This window comes from Carettochelys insculpta, chromosome 4, assembly GCF_033958435.1.
Source record: "Carettochelys insculpta isolate YL-2023 chromosome 4, ASM3395843v1, whole genome shotgun sequence".
Classification (NCBI taxonomy): domain Eukaryota; kingdom Metazoa; phylum Chordata; order Testudines; family Carettochelyidae; genus Carettochelys; species Carettochelys insculpta.
This window is the reverse complement of record NC_134140.1, coordinates 26,226,280-26,240,575: the sequence shown is the minus strand read 5'-3', so window position 1 is coordinate 26,240,575 and position 14,296 is coordinate 26,226,280. Positions and strand designations below refer to the sequence as shown.

Sequence of the window (14,296 nt, the reverse complement as noted above, 5' to 3'; positions counted from 1 at the left end):
GAACAGTAAAACAATAGTAAGACCTTTCATCTCCAAGTGACTAGTTCAAATTTAACTCATGCTAGTAGCAGGAGGAAGCTGTTATAGTCCAATAGCAGTTTGGTGAGCAATTAGCCTGCAGTTTCAACCCAGCCCCTTGTTAATTCTCATCACAAAAAATGCCAACTACAACAGCATTCATATACACATCTGAAACAAATGGTGATATAGCATTCACTATTTTAAAACTTTCAATGCATGATACAAGCATAAAAAGTTGCAGCCATTCACCATGAAAACTGCACATATTGCTGCTTCTAATGAATATGTGCATCAGTTGAGAATTGCTAGCCTGGAGTTCTCAGTTCACATTTATTCAGCTAAATAGAATTACATAGGCAATCAGGTAATTTAAAGTTTTAGTACTCACAATCTTTTCTTATCTACCATTCGTTTGACTCGAATGGCTCTTTGTTCAGAATACAGCTTACACACTCCTGTTCAAAAATGTCAAGAGCAGAAAAACAATGTAGTTAGATGACCATGATTTTTCCTAAGAAATTATCAGTAGAAACTTAAAAATATGAAAATAAAGAGTTTGACAATATTGTACAATCAAATAATCATTTACAGTTATACCATACTAGAAAAACCATATATAACATACTTTTTAAATAATCTTCAATGAAGTCCAAGACAGCTGCTCTGTGCTCCTTCACTTGCAGGGATTGGACATCCTTATGTGCTGAATTAAAAATACACAAGATAATATTTTATACTTTGTGTTGAAGAATATGAAAGCCCACCACTTCATCTTCCCTTAGAATATACTCTTTATATACAACCCCATATTTACGGGAGTCTGTTAGTGTACATTAAGAAATTAAATCTGTATCTTCACGATAATTGTTAACAAAAACAAAACATGCTATCGTATAGACGACATTTAACATTGCTTGATATTCTTATCAGGGCCCTCACTACTTTGCTCAAACTAAGCTTAAAGACACAAATCTAAAAGCTAGGTCTGGGATGTGCTTAGAAATGGTGCACAAAGTAATGGTGAAGATATACATGATTTTCTTCTTTTTTATCAAATGCTAATTAATGCTTTTGGATGGCTACACTAAATTCTCTGTGTTGGACTCTGCTCTTTACTCACACAAATGTACATTAAGAATATTTCCACCGAAGTCAATGAAGTTACCCAGATTTAAATGAATGGAAAATTAAACCCTACATATATTTCTTTTTAAAGGTTGTTCAGAATACTGTTCAAACTTCAGAGTCACATCAGCACTTACCTTTTACTCTTCAATAATCAACATCATCCAGTTACCATTTTACTCATATTACCTTCTGTTCTCAGCTGTTGAATGGCATCAGCACACGTCCTCATAAATATCTGAGCATCCTGATCAATCTGATCCCGTTCTGTGTCCGTCATTCTAATGTATTCAGACATAAGATGGCTGGAGGAAAAAAAACCAAAACACAAATAGTATCATTTTTAAACCCTGGACAATTGGCAAAGGTTTGTTTTTGAATTTGGGAAGGACAACAGACACCCAAGACTGGACCAAAGGAGTCATCATCAAGGTTCCCAAGAAAGCAGCACTCAGAAACTGCAACAACTGACATGGGATCACCCTTCTATCTGTACCCAGCAAGATCCTAGCCAAGGTCACCATCCAGCAGATCTCAGATGCTGCTGAGAAGCCTCTGAGGAATGAAGAAGCCAGATTTCACAAGGGAAGGGGATGTATAGACCAGTTTTTCACCCTAAGAAACATCACAGAGCAGTGCACAGAGTGGCAGAGACAGTTGTACATAAACTTTATTGACTTCAAGAAGGCTTTTGACAGGATACACAGAGATAGCCTTTGGCACATTCTGAGAGCCTATGGAATCCCTCTACAAGTGGTCCAGCTCATCTCTGTGCAGCAGCCTTCCCTCAAGCTGTGTGCTTGGGCAGCCACCTAGGAGAGATTCAGATGTCGCCCAGCTGATTAGCAGAGCACTCACAGTCAGCAACGTGGGTTTCCATTGGTGGTGCACACCCCCAAGTGCCTTGGTGCACACAACAAAATTTATTCCACATACAGATGAAAAAAAAGAAGGAACATTACTATGCTGGTGATGCTTTCGAAACAAAATTGGCAAATAATCTGCTGGGTTAATATGGAAATTCGAAACCATCTTTGTGAGGAATTTTGGTTAGTGGAGAAGATGAGCCTTATTCTTATAGAAAACTGTATAACGAGGCTCTGAGGCTAAGGCTTTGAACTCACCCACTCTCCCTGCTGAACAGGATGTTGGAATAATTCAAATAGTGAAAGAACTACAAAAACGTCAAGATTCTGAGTTCCTTGAAATACATGTGTTCATCATTTCATACCCTCAACTTCCTCTTTATGATGCACACTGCTCGACTACTGCAAAATCTCTGACTTCAAAGGACAGCACTCAGGAGAAAGTGTCTGGAAATAAATATATTTAACATGATATGGGTTTATCGGACAACTGAAAATATCTACTACTCTTTGCCTTTTATTTTAGATGACATGTTATGCAGCTAAGAACCTAAGAATGCCCATACTGGGTCAGGCCAAAGGTTCATCTAGCCCAGTATCCTGTCTGCTGACAGTGGCCAATGCCAGGTGCCCCAGAGGGAGTGAACTAAATAGGTAACAGTCTCTCTTCTGTCATCCACCTCCAGCTTCTAACGGAGGCTAGGGACACCATTCTTTACCCATCCTAGCTAATAGTCATTAATGGACCTAACCTCCATGAATTTATCTAGCTCTTGTTTAACAGAAAGTTAATACTTTCTAATATTTTACAACTTAGTCTTGTAGTTTAGGATAAACTAAAATAGAAGCAAAGATACAAAGAGTCAAATGCTACCAAGAAATTCTCAGGAAATGTGATAAAGGTCCAATACATGTAAGTAACCATGTTATAATTTTGGTTAATTCAGTGTTTCATAAAAATAACACAAACACACCAGTGACAGAGAGATAGCTGTGTTAGTTTGTATTCTACCAAAACAAAACAATTTTTGGACCTCTGTGCTTTATATATTGAGTCTATTCTGGTATGGCTATGATCTGAAGTGGGTCTGTCCCACGAAAGCACACTACCTAACACATTATGCTGTTAGTCTTTAAAGTGCTACGTGACTACTTTTTTGTTTTGATACAAACACACTAGATACCCAGTAAGATAATATACAAAGAGAGGGTATCTATGGTACGACAGTATTCGCTTTTTAGGGATTTCACTGTTGCTCTGTACATAGGAGGGTGACAGAGCTTTTGCTATGGTCATCCAATCTATTTATCTCATTCCTCCTGGCTATATATCCAACACAGCACATTACAATCCATTTTAAAACCACAAATGGAAACTTTTTCTCGACTTTTCCTCCAATTTTAATTAGTGTGATCCTTTATGTGTGACCCAACTCTCATTGGTTCAGAGCATGCATGTTAGGTACATTCTCATATAGTTATATTTATGTATTGGCATATAAAAATTAAAATGAGACACTGGATAAACTGTATTTTATTCTGTTCTGGATTTTTTGTTATTCCCATCTATGTGGTATACCAAGTGCTTTGGTGAGGAGGTCAGAGTTGCCAATGAGAGAAATTCTTAATGTGAAATACTATAAAATTATTTCATTTTCTTTAAATAAAAGATATACCAACTAATTCAATAAAGAGAAGAGATGGGAAAAATTGAAATTCATATGTGCAGCCACAAATGTTTCTTCCATTTACACAGACATTTTGTTAGTGGGTTTTTCCTAACGAGGTTGCTTAAATCTGGAAATTCCAGTAGGAATTCTAGTCTTCTTAATTTGCATTTTTTAAATCGGATCTGGAAGGTTAAGGCTCAGATGTTGTCTCACTATAGAGAAACAGCAGAATTGCCACTCCACAGCTGGATTAAAGTTATATATTTCAAACAAAGCAAATTATTTGGAGACTGATCACTGAATGATTACATAAATGAAAATAGCAATTACTTGAAATTTTATTTCCATCATTTGAAAGTGTTTTGTCAATACCTGAAAAGGACAATGCAACACTACTGCAAATTGTGGGTTATAAGCATGTTCTTATTAGAGATTTACACTGCACATACAAGTTCCTCACCACCGTATAATAAAACAAACTCCATTAAACACAGTGGGACAGATCCTCTGTTTTGCTCCACTCCCCACTCCACAGCTCCCCTCCGACTAGGTTTCACTTGGCACGGATGAATCCTCACAGGTACAGAGCCAGTAAAGTCATATTTTATGGCAGTCTCCACATAGACCAAGCACTGCATTATGCCCCATAACAAGGTCACTGGGAATGGAGCATACCACAATGCACTCTAGCTATCCACAGCTAGTGAATGGGCACTAGGAGAATATTGTCAAGTGGGACAAAAGAGCTGCCTGATGTCAATGTGGATTGGTCAGAACCCAACACAAGTCCAAGTGTTGAGTCATTTTCACTTCCAACGTATAACTGATGCTTCCCTCCAAACCTGTGTCCACACTGCCACCTATATCACCCTTGGGGCTCCGTCTGGTGGGGACTGCAAAATCTCCCATGCACACAGCTGGGATCTATCTTTGGCCACCTTCTGCCCATGGAGTCAGTGCAGCAATGGCTGTATGCACTGCTTCTGCCTTCAGATGCTGCCTTGCTATATTGTATGTGCTGCAGAGCAGGACCCGTTTGGACTCACTGGCAAACTCACTCCACAGCACACGCAGCACAGCAAAGCAGCGGTGGCTGGCAGGAGCATGACACACAGCTGTTGCTGAATTGACAGCCTAAAGATGATCAGAGGCTACCCAACCCAACCTGAGCCCAGGAATGTCAGTCTGCATTCAGACCCTGCTCAATCCAAACCCGACATCTGTCATTGGGTTTGGATTGGGCTACTAGACTCTCAGCTGCAGCATGTTACAATAGCCCTAGGGCTTCTCTAATCTGGACTTCGGTCAAGGCAAAAAAATTACAGAGCTGTAACTAGCTCCATGATGATCCTCCTCCCTAACCACAACCAGTAGTAATGTGTTTCAAAGTGTATTCAAAGTAAGCAAAGTGTTTCAAAGTGTCTGCGAGTCCATGTGTCTGAGTCCATTTGCTCAAGAACACCTCAAACTCTAAAAGGAAGGGCCACCAAAATTTGGTATGCAGCTTCCTCTTACTCTAACTTAAAGCAAGGTCAGGGTTTGGTTGTGCCAGGAAAATGGGAAATGCCTGAATCCAATGGCTTTCCAAAACATGGAAAGGGAAGGAGCACAGAGAAGAGGGACAATATATTTCAGACTCACTGCTAAGGATAGCGAGCACAAGAAACAGTGATACTGGAGAGTGATCACTGGGGACAGATGCAGCAGGAAAACAGAGGCCACCTGAGGACAGGGCTCTTGAACCTGCTAACCACTGGACAGGGTAAATGCCCTCCTACCCCAAACTCTCTCCCCAGCTCTTTGCTGCAGCGTCAGACATGGGGAGCCCTGCTGGCCCCAGCTCTGCCTCCCTATGAACCAACTCGCCTGGGACCACTCTGACACAGAGGTCAGGGTCTGCCATGCCTGGCAGCCCCTGCAACCCAGCTCAGGCCTGTCCCAAGGAAGGCACAGCCTCCCCACTCCCAGAGCTCAGGCTGGGTCCAAGGAACACATCTACCTGGAGCCTTGAGCTAAGAAGGGAGGAGGCCGCCTCCTGTTATTTCTATTATATCTCCTGGAGTAGTCCTGCCTGTTCTGCAGATAGTAGACTCAAACCCTCAAACAGGAAGAATATTTTTAATGGTTGATCTCTCCCATTTTGAGCCCTGGCCATAGGTTTGCCACAAGCTGCCTCAGGGTTTAAAATCTGGGGAACAAGGCATGTCCTGGTACTGGTGAGAGTCTGAAGGTAAGGATACCCCCAGAATGAAATCCTATTGAAACTGTAACCATTCTGCCATTGATAACTACTGATTTAACTATTTACAGATATCTGAAGCTTATTGAGGGGACAGATTTGCCAAAGCAAGATAGAATGAGCATTCCAGCTAACTATCCCCAGTAATGAGAAAGAACTGAGCTGACGTCATGGCCTTATGTAAGGTGCCATAGAGGTGCAAATTAGTGGAAAAACCTTCCAGCTGTGATGAACGCAGCATGCTCACACCAAATTGGAACTGGTTTGAGCAAGCGCTTTAAGACAAAGTTTATTTTATTTTTTCTGATTAATATTTCCTGTTTGTATTCCCAGGCTATATTTCATGCATAAATATCTAAAAGTAAGTATAATTCACAAAGAGGCAACACTAAGCACTGCCAAGCCTACCTCAACTCCAAAATAACATCCTCCCCATTCAACACACACCTTGAGAAAACCCAAGTAACTATATAAACTAGGCTACATGCTGCAAAGAGCTAGTGCTTTATCAGTCCAAGGAAGCAAGCAAAATCCAGAGTTGTAGGGTCTTCACTACTTACGACAGGCTCCCTGGCTCAGTTCTAGAAACTAAGAGCTCAAGCATTCGTTTAATCTCAAATGTCTCTTTCAAGCACTAAGAGAGAGAGAGAGAGAGAGAGAGATGGTCTCTAAAAAAAATCAGGCCTAAACCATAAAGAGCCACAAAGCTGAAAACACTGTGCTGTAGCTGAAGACCGTGAAGAACAACTGCAAGCTGGTACAGTATCTCATGCACAGGGCCGTATTCTCCCTGCGTAAAACACTAGTTAAGCAAACAGCTTCATTCTGCACTAGCTTGATTGATTTACAAGAAACTCATACCATGATGAAAAGAGCCACATAGCTAGAAATGTAAAGTGATGGATTATAGCAGGATAAATTGCGGGATGAAGGGAGGGACGAAAAGATGGACAAAACACATAACAGTAATCACCTGGAGATGACAAATGAATGAGAAAGCATGGCTGTGTTTGCATCTGACAGGCATAATTCCTATCTCCTTGCCAGGAAAAGATGGACAAAAGCCCTGTTGGATATCCACTACCTAGACATCTGCAGTAGCATCAAAAATATAGCATAACCCTACAAAACAGGAAGCACATACAGAGCCCAGGAATCCCCCAGATAGGGCGTTCAGATAGCAAGTATGATAAACCAGGATGGGGGATGGAGAGTAATAAGAGCCTATCAAATACAAAGTCCTGAATATCTGGACTGACTATATAAAATTAGAACATCTAGTCACTCTAACTCCCAGCAGCTCTCCAACCAAGAAAGCTGCTGGGACCTATGTAAGACCCAAAGGAATAGCGATGTACCAGTTTCTACAAGGCTGAAACATGAAAAGGCAGATTTCTCTTCTCTTTTCTGCTGCACCTCCATGTTAATCAACTAAATCACAGAATTTAAAAGTGGTATGGGAGGAGATTAAGGCCTAAAGTCTGTCTGAAGTCAGGGAAAGATTTTTTTAGGAGACTTGCTCACCAGTGACACATTAATACTCCAAATTAATTGAATTTCAACATACAGGAAGGCATCTATGGTGTTTAACAATGGTGTTTTTTTTAACATTTGACAGGAATCAATATTTAACCTTCTGACATTATCTGTGTTGATCACAGAAGCATACACCCCTTGTAACTGTCAGTAAGACTTAAATATAAATGTATTTAAAATTCAAGTAAACCCTACTTTAGGAAACAGTGTTTAACTCTTCATTTTTCTTACTTCCATTAAAATATATGCTACATCACAAATAATTACATCTAACAGAATATATTTTCTGAACATCAGTCAGAAATTTAATATTGAATATCACCATTTTTAATCTTCCTTTCAGACAGGTAAACCATATACGGTATGAAAACTTAGTGCATACAGAATATTCAAATAATGTAAGAGTCAATATACACCAATAATTACTGACAGCTTTTATTCCTCTCATTGCAGTTACTGAAATTCCACTACTGTAACCATTCATTTTGTGGCTTTTACAAAATAAGCCAGCCCTGCTTAGTTTTAAATTTACAGCACCACCTAGTGTTGTTCATTAACTATTCCAACCAGTATTACAAAAATAAGACTTTGTTATACTGAGTATCTTTTATATTGGTTTTGATATTTGTTTTGTAGAAAGAGTTATTCTCTGTGTGGCTTTGGCACATGTCAACATTTAAACAATTTTGGGAAGTACAGAGCACCGACAGCTGCCTTGGCTTGAACAGAGCTGAAGTTGCTTAACACTTAACAAAATTAAAGTCTATGGTGTCCTTCCTTGGCACACAGAACATTTCTTACCAGGATGTGTTGAAAAAGTGCACTCAATCATTTGGCAATTCACCCTGGGACACCTTTTAATGCCACTGATCATAAGGTATTGCAGACACAGTCACAGTCCCTCACAGGACTGGAAGGAGCTATTGAGTGGCTCTGTTCATCTGTTACTGAGAGGAACCAAAGGGTAGCACTGGATGACTGCTCACCTACTTTCAGCATTCTCTAATGGGATGGGGGGTGCCCTATCTCATTGTCACTGCCATGCATCTTTGGGCAAGAGATAGAGAGAATATCAGGGACTTGCAGATCTTCAATATTCAGCTGACACTCAGTACTACATCTGTATTTCATCTGGTGCAGCTGATTAGCTTACCCATTGCATTGCCAGAAGGAGGAAATGGACAGGGCTGGCTGCAACTCAAAACTCCAGTTATTTTGATAGGCTGAAAAAAAATGGTAAGAAACTACAGAGTGGTATTGGTGCCCTCTGCTAGGGAAATCTATCCACATTCTTTTACTCAAATTCCCAGTTTGGGACTCTCTAATGGCTCTCTAGTTGGTGCTGGAAGTTCATTTAGTGGGAGAAGCCAGGAGTAGTTTTTAGTAATTATGCTGACTGGTATGCTTCTTTTTCATATATGGCACTTCCACATATGCTTTTGCCATCTCCAGAATGAAATCTAGCATGATCCTTTTCATGAAGCTATACTTTAAGACAATCTGGAAATTTCAGCTGGTGTAAAATTTGACGGCCCGTTTGTAAAAGGGTGTTTATTGCAGGAAGCACACAATACAGCTTTGTTGTCTGATCTGCACAGATTTCTAATTCATGTTTAGGTGAAATTTAAGATGTTAAGCTGGGCTTTGGTAATCTCAGGCTATGTCTAGACTACAGTGATTTGTGGACAGAAGTTTTTGTCAGAAGATATTTTGTGACAAAACTTCTGTTGACAGATCACATCCAGACTGCCAAAACGGATCAGAAGAGCAATTTCCTCTGTCGACAGAGAGCTGACAGACTGCCCAGCCACTCTATTGGAAAAACAGTCAACTGGAAGCACAGCAGACAGGGTTGCCCAGTGTCCTGGAAGTCCTTTCTGCCAACAGAATGGCTCCCAGAGCGGCCAAACTGGCTTTCTGTCAACAGATCTCCATCGACAGGAGGTATTCTTCTTTGTAGTGGGCGGGATACAGCTGTTAAAAAAAAGTGGTGCACTCTGTCAACTTACTGTCAACAGAACGCTCTTGGGAATCTAGACGCTCCATGGATTTTGTCAACAAAACCCTCTAGTTTAGACACAGCCTCACAGGTCACCTGTCTTCACATGTGATACCACAGCACAGATCATCATCTTGTCTCACGTAATTGAATTGAAGGCATGGTAATTTCCTTCTAGGATATTACACACTTGAATGTACTTCCCTTGTCAATCAGCTGAGCACATTGATTTTCAGATTATCAGATTATGCTGCAAGGCTCCTTTTCTCTCTCAGATTTTTCTGAGGACTTGAAGGAGGAAGGAGGAAGACAAGAATGATTAGATATGTGGGGATAAGTCCTAGTTTTGAGCCTTCTGGGAGAATTTAAGCAGTCTGTTGTCTTCACAATGAGTGTGCATTGGAAACAAGGGCACTGAATTGGCATATTTTTATAAGCAAGAAAAACTAAATAATATGACTAACCAAGTATTTTAAATTGACCTTTCAAATTGACCTTTCAAATGTCTGCTTTCAGTAGTAGAGTTGATAAAGTAGAGTAGACCCTTACCCTCTCCATCCTTGTTTTCTGTGGAGTGCAATGCTCATAATGTATAAATATATATTAGCACATTGACTAAAACTGACAGGCCTAAAAATGTTCCTACAGATTACATTTTCCTGGTTCAAAATGTTTCCCTATCGATTCTTTGGATTGAGATCTCCAAAATTCAGGTTGCAACAATATTAAAATCTCCAGCCTCAGATCTAACAAAGTGAAAGTGCTGTTTGCTGCAGTGGTAGATGCACGGTTGCCTCTATGCAACAAGCAAGGAGCCTGATCCCCAGCTCCCATTGTCGTATTTGTGCGAGCTCCATGAGAGCTGGAGCAAGTATAAATAGAAGTGTAGCCACAGTGGCACAACTTAGTTGTGCCAAATACAAATCCACTTGAATTTATGTCAGTCCCAGGCTACATCTACACTAGCCAAAAACTTCGAAATGGCCATGCAAATGGCCATTTCGAAGTTTACTAATGAAGCGCTGAAATACATATTCAGCGCCTCATTAGCATGCGGGCAGCTGCGGCACTTCGAAATTGACGCGACTCGCCACCGCACGGCTCGTCCAGACGGGGCTCCTTTTCGAAAGGACCCCGGCTACTTTGAAGTCCCCTTATTCCTATCTGCTCATGAGAATAAGGGGACTTGGAAGTAGCCTGGGTCCTTTCGAAAAGGAGCACCATCTGGATAAGCCGCACAGCGGCGAGCCGCGTCCGCCCGCCTGCTAATGAGGCGCTGAATATGTATTTCAGCGCTTCATTAGTAAACTTCGAAATGGCCATTTGCATGGCCATTTCGAAGTTTCTGGCTAGTGTAGACACGGCCCTAGTGTGAGAAAGTGTATGCACGTTGAGGTCGCACCCCTTGTTCACAGTGTAGACGTAGCCTAAGTATATCTGCTGCAGCACTCTTCAACTTTTGCTTTCTGATCTTGTAAACAGACACAGGATTGAAACAGACAAGATACCAGCTACTGACGTGATTAGGCAGCAAATAAATTCAAGAATGTCAAATGCTTCCTACAATGACACAAATGAGGATGCTTTTTTTTCCCGTAGGTTCAAGCACTTGGAATAGACTCCTCAAAATTTTGATCTAGGAAAGCAAAGAAATTCAGAGTGAGTGGTACTCCAATAAAGTGTTCTCAAAGAGGTCCTTCAGTTCCTGAATTCGCTTGCCAGAGTTTGATAAGCCTTATCCTGTGCCACTCGTCATCTATCTGCTCAAGCTTTTCACTGACCACTTGGCAGATGTCTACGGCACTACTGGGAAGTGCAGTGTTTTTTTTTTTTGTGCTGGTAGTTGCTGATAATGAGTTCCTGCACCACAGCAGCCCGAGCAGTAGGACTGGCTGGGGGTAGGGAACAGGAAGCCAGCTGAGTACCAGCTCCTATTTAAAAAAAAAAAAAAAAGACACAAAAAAGCACTGGGGAGGTATGATTCCCAACTCAGGCAAAACTGTGATTGATCTAATGCACTCAAACAGCGGTATTGCTGGTACAGTACAGGCAATGCTTGAGCAAACTGACTTAAGAAGGTACCTAGAATCACAGGCAGTGTTGTACTCAGGCAGCTGTACTATCACGGTCACGTTGCTATTTTTAGTGCACTAGCTCGAGCAGCTAGTGCCTGTATATCTACACCTCCCAGCCGCTATGCAGACCTACCCTTACTAACAGGCAATAAGTCTGGCGTATAAACCATTCAGGATGAAATTGGTCAGCAAACTGTATATTTTGTTTTAAATCATGTCAGTGTGCTCAGAGAATTTTAATGGGCTCATTTAATAAAACTGAAAATCAAGTTTTAACATAATACACACTTACCTGTATGCATTAATGTAATCCTTTCTGTGTTTCAGAAGAAAATCCTTCAGCTTCCCAATATTAGTAATCTAAACAGAAAAATAAAAGTATAAATGTTAACTCTACTACCAGCTAAAATGGATTTTTAACATTATTTTTATTTTCTGTTCTCTTTAAAAAGTACAAATATTAACAGGGCCTGTGCTATTGAACTATAAACTAAACTACTGCCTAGAATGTAATTCAAGATTATAATGATAAAAGCTACACGGAGATCTAAGTTATTTGTACAGATTCCATTTTGTAATAAAATTATAATTTTTATTATGCATGTAGCCAATGGTTAAAACTAGTCTCAGGGAAACAAGATCAAGTAAGAACACTTGTTGAACCAAAAAAAAAGCACTGAATCGAAGAGGAGAGTACATGAAGTATATACTTAATCACTAAATATTGCTGAATAATGGTGGATAAGGATCATGTGTACATTTTACAAAACAGGTCCATTTAACAAAAAAGATTTTTACAAAAACAAAATACCAAATACATGTACATGCTTTATAAAACAGAAAATCTGACCCAAACATTTCAGTTTAATCGTAAGAACTAAATTGCTTTGCAACTACATTACCTGCATCTACCAAAAGAAGGGAAGAAAATTGATCAATGTTATTTATCTGAATATTTTCACCTGTATTTTTGCAGTGAGTGCTTTATTATCCAGACTGATTAATCCCTGATCCATCCGACCCAAAACAGTTAAAACCTATCAAGTAACTGTTCACAACTATTTGATAATAACGTGCAGAATCTGAACACTTGTGCATGTACATGCAGAGGGAGAGCTGTTTCTCCACACATCTCTTCATTTTACACTCCTCCATATATTTTTCTCTACTCTTCAAAAGACTATTTAAATGGAACAACGAACAACTTTTAAGAACTTTTCAGTCAGGGTTGGGGCTGATACCCAGCAAGATCCAGCTTAGCATAGAGGGAGGAAGAAGTTTCAGAAATACAGTTTTAGTTAGCCCAAGGAGAGAGATCCCCAATGTGATTTCCTTAATAACTCCCCAATATGGTTCAGTCTCCACACACACAAAAATTACATTTATTCAATGCCTTACGTAGAACATAGGAAGTTTTCAAAGGAGAAACCAAAAAACACCCACACACTTTCCCTGAGGTATGTTTTTAAAAGTAGTACAAAAATGTGGTAGGAATTTTACAGAGTTAAGCAAATAATTATGTTGTCACAAATGCAAAATCATGACATTTGGTTGAAAATAAACACCAGGGCATGACAGGGTAACTGGTGGCATGGCTTCTACTAAAGAGTCCTATCATGAGTGTGTCCAGGTGAATGAAGATCACCTCAAAGTAAGTCTTGTTGGAGCAAATGGGCTTCAGTACTTTCAGTAAGCAACTAACCTGGAAGGGAAACTCTGATTTCAAAGTTCCAAGGGCATCAGCATTGCACAGCCAACCTGTTAAGTGCCTCCATTAGATATGCTTATGAGAACTGATGTTTGTGAAAGTGTACCTCAGAGTTGGGGCATTTCACGAAAGCAAAGTGCAACTAACTCCCTGCCCTGGCTGCTGTAACATTATAAGGACAGCTAAAATTAAAGAAAGGAGTGAGTAAGCTGAGATACACAATGTAAATGTAAAATGATGACTGCAAGAAGCTTGGACCTTTGTGAGGTCTTACAGAGGAAAACAGTAAACATGGCATGTGTACAAGAGACTTAATTGAAAGGTTGAAAAATTTGGACTCTTCATACAGTCAGTGGGTATGCACCACAGTTAGCACAGAAATCAAAAGGTAAAAGGGGAAGTTTTGGATGAGTTGTTGTGCCTTATTGGAAACATATCACCCAACAAGAAGACAATTACCAGAAAAGAAGTAAATGTATGCACTAGGACTGCAAAGGCTGGACATGAGACAGTCTAAGAGGGTTGAAACTCTAGAGTGTTACAGACTTGCCTGGCACTGGACATGGTGATTACAAACACACTTTTATGAACCAGTCTTCCCTCTTCTGACTTATGCCAGTGTCTCACATTGACCTCTTTTTATAATATATATATATAGAGAGAGAGAGAGAGAGAGAGACATCTCACAGAGCTGGAAAGGACCACAGGAGGGACAAGGACCTCTTGACAAGACCAAGTACCATCTCTAACAGGTTTTTTTTTTTTAATTTATTTGCCCCATTCCCCTAAATGGCCTCCTCAAGGACTGAACTCACAACTCTGTGGTTAGCAGGCCAACACTCAAACCACTGACCTATGCCTCCCCCACATTTTTTTACAGCAGTCGTCTCCAATCTTTTTACATCCAAGATCACTTTTTAAATGTCAGAGCAATCCCCAAGACCCCATCCCTTTCTTGAGGCCCCACCCTCTCTGTTTCCCTCCTTTCCATCATTTGCTGTCCCCAGCCCTTGCTCACTCTCACGGGGTTCAGACAGGCGGTACAGGCTCTGGGGTG

General features: G+C 40.4%; 1 protein-coding gene across 1 annotated transcript in view; it reads right to left on the bottom strand.

The window, feature by feature from the left end:
* STX18 (syntaxin 18) overlaps positions 1-14,296 on the bottom strand; it is a 115,073-nt gene that overhangs the window by 37,814 nt on the left and 62,963 nt on the right. The window contains exons 2-5 of the mRNA XM_074992482.1: positions 11,824-11,891; positions 1,336-1,451; positions 647-724; positions 410-476 (exon numbers count right to left, since the gene is read on the bottom strand). Of these exons, the coding sequence (XP_074848583.1) occupies positions 410-476; positions 647-724; positions 1,336-1,451; positions 11,824-11,891 (329 nt within the window). The remainder of the gene's footprint in view (positions 1-409; positions 477-646; positions 725-1,335; positions 1,452-11,823; positions 11,892-14,296) is intronic.